The sequence below is a fragment of the Cryptotermes secundus genome, unplaced genomic scaffold (genome assembly GCF_002891405.2).
Source record: "Cryptotermes secundus unplaced genomic scaffold, Csec_1.0 scaffold1440, whole genome shotgun sequence".
Classification (NCBI taxonomy): Eukaryota; Metazoa; Arthropoda; class Insecta; order Blattodea; family Kalotermitidae; genus Cryptotermes; species Cryptotermes secundus.
The window spans coordinates 136,832-145,007 of NW_019733339.1; the positions used below are offsets into that span (position 1 = coordinate 136,832).

Genomic DNA, 8,176 nt, shown 5'->3' on the forward strand with positions numbered 1-8,176 from the left:
CTCTAGTTTGTTATGCTAGGGTCTACAGAAATTTACCGGTGTCTCTGAGGAATGTCTTGCATCTGTCTTCAGAGTGCAAAAATCTGCTCGGCATGTAGACAGTAGGTTCTTCCTATACGCTGATAACTTTCTACCAAACTACACGGCAACTCATGCCAGAGAACGGTTACAGCAAAGAGTGCACAAAATCTCACGCACACTGAGGATGTTGAGGATAACTTTTTAGGCCTGAGGGAGAGGAGATGGCAGGAAAATGAAGACAACTTCATAATGAGAATCTTCCTAACTTACAAGGTTCACTTAATACTATTATTAGGATGACCAAATATAGGATGGCAAGATTTACGGGGCATTTAGCACGCATGGGAGGGAAAATAAATACATACATAATTTGGTAAGAAAACCTGGAGGAGGGGAATTACATGGGAGCCCCGAGCGAAAGTAGGGGATGATATTGAAATTGATTTTAAAGAAAGGATGTGGTGGTGTGAATTGTTTTAATATGCCTCAGGATAGATACCAGGAGCGGGCTCCTGTGAGCATGGCAAGGAACTTGCTGTTTCTGTAAAATTTTGAGAATTTTTCTGAGCAGCTGAGCGACCGATGTACCAATTTATTTAGGTATAGCTTGACGTGCAGAACCTGGGCTTAATAACTCGATTCTCTTCCATATGTCAACTTTCGTTGAAGAAATATTCCCTTGCTGTGAATAGGAGAGTGCGATTGTGCGAGAGCTTTCCGCAAAACCGTTCGGCCGTCCAGGCGGAAGTTGTCACAACTCTCGTCTGCAGGGTATTCAGACCTGTCTGTTGCAATGCAGTGCTTGTTGTCTTGGCTTCCAGATATTCCCACCGCTGGTGCTGGGCACTACGCAGAGGGCCGTGACACTGCCGACGCAGGGGCAGAAGACGGCGCCGGGGGCTATGGCCGTCGTCACGGGCTGGGGAGCCACACAAGTAAGCACAGAATTTCCTGGTTACTCCTCACACCGCCGGTGTGTCCCTTTTAACTAAGCCTCTGTTTGAAGCCGGACTGCCCAAAGACGGGCCTTGTCTTCGGGTTCCCTGCGCAGTCTCCACGTGAACAGACATAAGGCTGTGAAGCTAGTACACAAAGTTTCCACAGGCGTTCTTGGCACCTGGACATTCTGAATACTTCTAGTTGGGTGAACACGATTACATTTTGTGGAAAATGTCTTCGGGGCTGCGTCTTCCTCAAACAATGACGTGGATTGTTACGTCATCAATGGACACTTACCAGATCCTATTCTCAAGACACGAGGGGAACTGCAGTCGCACCTCGGAGATCCCGTGCGAGACGCAGTCAGAACTTCCGTACGGTTGGCGTACTCAGGGCAGGGCGTGACGTAGCTGTAAAGATGCTTCAGGCAGACAGAACAATAGGCTGCGAAGTACAAGTTTGGCCACCATCGTTAATATTTCTACAATTCGGCACTATATTTCCTGGATTTCGGAAATTCTCTAGTGTCGCTCCTAACACATAAGCTCCTGCACCCACCAATATGGTACTGTCAGTCACACAGAATTCAAGGTTATTAATCTGGAGACGTCTTCTATGGTAGAACGTTCATACCCAGTTTTGTGAAAATACCTCTAAATGTCATCGGGTTGAAACATGCGGACGGATACATTATCGCGTACGTGCCTTGAGTTTATATATATTTTGCAAAGGACGTCTAATTGCGTATTGTTCTTTAATGAGTTGGACAATATCTGTTACACATAATTTTTTATCAACAAGTGGTCTGAAGACCGATGTTGGTCCGCATGTTCTACTTTCCGTTATGTTACACAGTATAGACTTAATTTATGTTTTTTCAAGTAGTGGCTGTTTGTTGTAGTCAGTGTGCAGCTCTTGTTCGACATGATAAATTATGTAACTGACTCATGCACGGGACATTTTGCAATGTCTCGTGTCTAGTTATATAACACCGTGTTTTGAAAGCTGGCGCTGCTTTCAGCATCAGGTAAAAGCATGAAACACCATCTGCTGAGTCCGTTAGATTTAGCTATTATCGAACTCAGATCCGTGGATGGACCAATAGAACACGTTATATAATTCTACCTGAAGCTGGAAGCGGAGCCGTCTTCGAAGCTTCCTTTCTCTCTAACCAAAACTTAACGTTGCATGATACTACGTTTATGTGCCCGTTCGTTACATGCCTTCCTCACAAGCGTTCAGACTAGTTTCAGTATATGATTTTCTGTGTAGCCGGAATAGCTCAGTCACTATAGTGACTAGGTTATTTACTAGAAATGTGGGTTTCATTCCCGACAGGGATAAGACATTTCTCTCTATTCCACAGCGTCCAGACCGGCTATGGGGCCCACCCAGCCTTCCACCCAATGGGTAATCTGGGGCTCTTCACGAGGTGAGGCACTTGGGACTTGAAATTGATCACCCTCCACCTAGTACGGAATTTATGAAGGGTTGATGTGTGCCTCCATGCCACACACACCTTCATGATTTGGCAGTTAATTAAGCGCAGGGACAACTTTTCTATACCTGTATTCACATTCGCCCCTTGTCTCCCCTCTTTTGTTCACATGTGCGCAGGAAGGTGGCGGTGCGTCGCGGATACTGCAGAAAGTGGAGCTGCCTATTGTGAGCAAGGACCGGTGTCGCGGGCTCTACGATGACCTGCCCGATCATCAGATATGCGCCGGACACCCCGAGACAGGCGGCAAAGACTCGTGTCAGGTCAGACAGCGTCCTGTAGCGTCTCACTTGTTAAGAAATAAGCAGTTGAAACGGCGTCTTTAAATAAACCGAAAGACACGGAGCAAAATAAACGTCGTGCCTGCATGGGAAGGACTTCATTTAACTAACTCCATGCAGCATAACCCTCCTTTAAAAACTGATAGTAGTGCAGCTGATTATGCAATTCACTGTCGTATATGGAAACCGAAAGTTCATAACTGAGTTCAGCTCTGGGCCTTATTCTGAGTCAGTTGATGAAAGTTAGTGTAAATATGTTTCTGGACATTGACCATCGTCCTGTTTATATTTCAATATAGGACAGCGGTTTAGATAAATACAGGAGGTTAGATAACGTCCATAAACATAATATTTGTACTAATGTACCATCTTCTCATATCCCTCATTTATGCTACAATCACCGTTCATCAAATCGGAGAACTTGGTCAAGTTCACGTCCTTTCTTTCACGTCGCAGCAGGACAATTTTGACACCCAATCTAAACCGGCAGAACCACACATTTTTTACTATTCACGCTTGGTTATTCAGCATAATCTGGTCTACTGCGCATGTCTTGGGACCACCAATTTTCGACCGTTCGGATCTGTACATTAATCACATTTTGGTTTATCTTCCTATCTGAGGACCACCCCTTGTAGCGGTTAATGATAGACTCGAACAAATGCATCGCCCACACCTACTTGCTCTATAAGTCGTAACGTGTGCCTCAGCAGGGAGACTCCAGCTCCATCCGCTTTGCCCCGGGAGCCTACTTGATACCAGAGGGCCACTTTACTGACTACGGGAGAAGAGCAGAGGCCGTGTTCGCTTGTCAACTTGTTCGCATTTTCGAAACAAAGTCCACTCGACGCGGGCCCATCCATCTACTGAAGGGTGCTGTCCGTGACGTCATGACTCACGCCTTTTATACTGCAGCCCGCCACACTTCTCACTCGTTCCAGTGGTACAGCGCAGGGCCCAGCCTACGCAGCGCCGGGAGGTAGGATGGTTGCTGAAAGCTGAACTGCGAAGGATGTCGTGACCTAAATCCTAAATGGATGTACAGTCCCGATATTTGCACAGAGGGACTGGGGAACCTCACGAGACACCTCAGTCACAATAGCAGGTGTCCCCCCCGAGATTCGAACCGTACCCCTCAAGAGTACAGCTCGAGAGCATGACCGATTTAGATGAAACACTATAGAGATATTGTGAAACCCGCGTTGTGCGAGTGTTAGCCCACTGAAGCCTGAATAAGAGGGAGAAGAGAGATTGGCGGTGTTGAGAGGTTCCCAGGCAGCACCCGCTCTTCCTTGTGGTACAGGTACGCTCAGGAGAGGGTAAAGCGTTGGGAAGTGACCGGACTGCGAGCTGGGTAAACAGGTAATCAGAATTCGATTCCAGGCAGACGTGACAGATTTTTGTCTTTTCCACAGGGTCCAGATCAGATCTGGTACCCATCTAGCCTCATACCCAACGGGTACCAGGGGTAGAGCGGCTGGAACGTGATGCACAGCATTCGCCTCCGTCTAGTGTCCAGGTTAAGAATGCTCTATATTTTACCAGAAAATTTTACCAGAATTCCGACTACCGGGTTATTTAACGACGCTGTTTGAACTACAGAAGCTACTCAGAATATCCTTGCAGTAGGTAAGGTGAGATCAGTAAGCACAATATCTATATATCGGGAAATGAAAGCAGGACCGTTGGTTGCAGGGCGACTCGGGAGGGCCCCTCGTTGTATCGGGGCGCCAGGTGGGGGTGGTGTCGTGGGGGTACGGCTGCGCGCAGCCCAGATACCCTGGAGTGTACACCGAAGTGGCCGCGTACCGCAGGTGGATCACCAAGAAGACTGGAATCTGAACAAGAGTGGCATATGGAGCGTGGGGTCTGAAGGCCGACACGAATATTTATTCGAGCTTAGCACAGACCAGAATTTTGAAAGCTGAATTTACAATGAAAGGAAAATATTTATTTTGAGCATCAGCTGAACAAGGTATACTGAACTGTTTTATAATAATCTGAAGCCCGAACATTTGAGTGAAAATGGGAAGTGTGTGTGTGTGTGTGTGGGGGGGGATGTTAGTGAGAGACACCCTACTTTAGAATCTAAATAAAAATTTTGTTCTTCTGAAGGCTCCCAGACAGTGCTCGCTAGTCCTTCTGACGGAGGCACTCATGACGCCATTTCTTCGTAAAACCAGGCTCTGTTTTTATTAAATAATTTAAGTCTAGGATTAGGTCTCGAGCTATGTTATTAAAAGCAAACTTCTGTGTTGGCAGGGAGTGTGGGGGCTTGTTCACACGGTGTCCCCATAAAGAAGTCCGCAACGGATAACCTGTTTTGGGCCGTAAACCTGGTTCATTCATTCAATTAAGCTTGTGTCTATGTTAGTGGGCGCATTGTGTTCATTTTTGGACCACTCCTGAACACACAGTTCAGTGACTAGGTTCAGTTAGTGAGTCAGTTTGTTCAATGATGCTTTTGTTTGGAATTAGAATTAGAATTGATTTACTAATATAAATATATAACTATTACAGTATTAACGGATGTCTGATAAGAATATTATATTAAATAGAGCAAAATAATTATGCGAAATAAACATTTGTTACATAAATATCTGTAGTCCTGAAGAAGAACAGATTAGAGCCGTAAGAGTGAAATGCAAAATAAAACATTTATATAATAATAAAAATTTAATGGCCCGTGAAACAATTGCTTCGTAACTTGAGTGCTGTGCAGTACCCTCTAGTGAGTTTAACATGTGGCCTGCAGATATCATGTTCGTGCCTTGTGTTTGTATTCTGAACATCAGAAATTCTTTGAAAAATTCCAGTGTTGTCCACGAGGAATCATATAGATTCACTGCCAAGGGGAGGAACAGTAAACTTCCTAGATTAATCTCTGAAGCCTCAAGTTCATGTACATAATATATTCAAATAAATATCCCACAACATAAATTATTCTCTCACGCGTTTGAGTGTATCTAGAGACGGGGTTTGGATTGGTAACTGGAATTATTGGACAATTACAGATCGTAATTACGAGTAACTATGACAGTCCCGCTGAGTTACATGCTCCGAAGGTCACTGTAACTATAGCACACATAAAGTCTTGTCAGTCTTCACTAGCCATTGTTTGGTTGCGGCTTCCAATGGCCGACGTTCTCCATCCTTTGCGTTTCCGCACTGCCTCCGGTCTCATCTAGCAGCTTCTCATTTCTCACAACAACTCTCATGTGACTCAACCAACTGAAGTCTGAGTCAGGGTCAGAGCTGACTGACAGTTTACCGTCAGTAGGTTCGTTTTGGCTCCATTTCCCTTGAGGATCACGGTCAGAGATTTTTTAAATGCTAGTCCTCGTTATATAGCCCTGGCATAGACCACACATAAAATGTCCCTTCCATTATTACGTGTTCTCGTTGCCATGGGAAACAAACGTGTCAACAGAGCTGTTCCCTAGCAAAAGCTGTTGTACTGTCACCTGTTTACACAGCTGTTACTTGTCACAATAAGTTACCATGGAAATGCATGTATAGGATAATGTCCCCTTAAATACAGATCAGCATGGAAAGCCTTACATTGCACAATTTACATTGTATGCTTTTTTTTTCAAGATAACTCTTATCCTAGAGTAACTATTGTAGAATAAATAGATAAATTTGCACAACGCCATGAAAACATATGAGGAAATGGAACTACAGCTCTACCATTCTTAACCGTGGTATTAAATGGTGATAGGTGGCAAATTTCACGTCCCGGCCGCATTAACCCCGATGAAAAATTCCTCGATGCCCATTGGATAGGAGGCTGGGTGGGCCCCAGTTTTGGTCTGGACGTTGTGGGAAGAGAAAATCTCTGTCCCTGACGAGAATTGAACTCGTGCCATCCAGCCTGTAGCCCGTCGCTATGCCTACTGAGCTATCCCGGCTCCTGAACTAGTGCCAACTAGTGACTATAGACGGAGTTTGGGTTGGTGAAGACCAAGCCATAGTTCAAGCGGTTAGTCGCTGGCTTCCCACTGCCGCGGCCCGGGTTCGATCCTGGGTCTCGTCAAGTTGGATTTGTGGTGGACAAAGTGGCGCTGGGGCGGGTTTTCTCCTAGTTCTTCGGTTTCCCCTGCCAATCTTCAATCCACTAAATTCTCCATTATCATAATCACCCGGGGCAGGCTACAATAGGCCAATCAATGGCCGCCGTGCCGAGTGGACCCAGTTGGACCCCACTAAGGGAAGTTAAAAACAATTTGATTGGTAAAGTGATTTATTGACCACTTTAAAAAAAGTAAAGATATCCCTGTAACAGGCCGTGAAGGCCCATAGGGTTGTGAGATGTTAAGGCTCCCACATTATCTAGACAATCGGCTCAATGATGGCGGTAAGGTTGTCAGCCTTACGCTCCGGCCGCGCTTTACTCCCCAGGGAAATTATTTAATTAATTCCTGGTACTCATTTCTGTTAGAGGCTGAGTAAACCCCAGGACAAATAATTATTAGACTACTGCAGATTTCCACACTACACATCACTCAACACTAACTCTTCTCAGTCTATTTCCACTAGCCTTTACTTAGTAACAGCTTTCCACAATGGCTATTCCTCTGTCGTGTCTTCATTGCACGTCTCCTGGTAAGGAATCTTAGAAATGGAGATTCTTCCGCTTCCGTTGCCCCCGGTTAACACTCCACAGCTGAACCCTCAACGGACTCCTGTAGCATCAGTTGTCTTGAAGATAACACCTCGGCACGGACCCCGCAGAAAACATCCTCTATTGTTGTAGAGGTGTATTTACCTCGTCACTGCATCGCAACAGTCGCGGCGCGGACCACATAGAAAACGCCGTTGTATTTTTTTAGTGCGTGAATGTTGAGGACGTTACCTAGAAACGGCCGATGTTTACAGAGTTACTGCCTAGCAACGGGTCTATACACTACAATATTAGTTACATGATTTGGAGCTCAGTAGTATGCATCCGGAGACCCTCCATGTACGCGTTCAGCTAAACGTTGCATGTCCCCCCCCCCCCTTCCTTATTTTTCGATCCGATGATATTCTCTTTTGAAGGAGAAAGCTCTATATCGGATTAAGTGGAGGAACTGTTTTGGAAGAGACTGTGGACCTGTCGTCTGACAGATTACTCCCTGCCCACAGGGAGCAACACTGAATAGACTCCTCTACATAACAGTTCTTAACATACACAAACAGGGTGTGAGGGTGTAGACTGGATTCATCTGGCTCAGGATAGAGACAAGTGGCAGGCTGTTGTGAACACGGTAATGAAAAGCTGGATCCCGTAAAATGTGGTGAGTTCCTCTACCACTAACTTTCCAACAAAGACTATATTCTACACATCGTCATAGCGTATTGTTTGAGGCGTTATGCTATACAAGCCGGAAGGTAGCGGGTACGATTCCCGATGAGGTCACTGGATTTTTCGATTGACCTAATCCTTCCAGTTGCA

The 8,176-nt window shown here is 45.5% G+C and overlaps 1 protein-coding gene across 1 annotated transcript; it reads left to right on the forward strand.

Annotated features, from left to right (window-relative positions):
* Positions 1 to 502: 502 nt before the first annotated feature.
* On the forward strand, positions 503 to 5,310 carry LOC111868109 (trypsin-2). Its single transcript, XM_033752934.1, has 4 exons — positions 503 to 535; positions 843 to 956; positions 2,578 to 2,721; positions 4,435 to 5,310. Exons 1-4 carry the CDS (start codon positions 503 to 505, stop codon positions 4,579 to 4,581), a joined length of 438 nt encoding a protein of 145 aa, XP_033608825.1. The 3' UTR covers positions 4,582 to 5,310.
* The last annotated feature ends 2,866 nt before the right edge of the window (positions 5,311 to 8,176 follow it).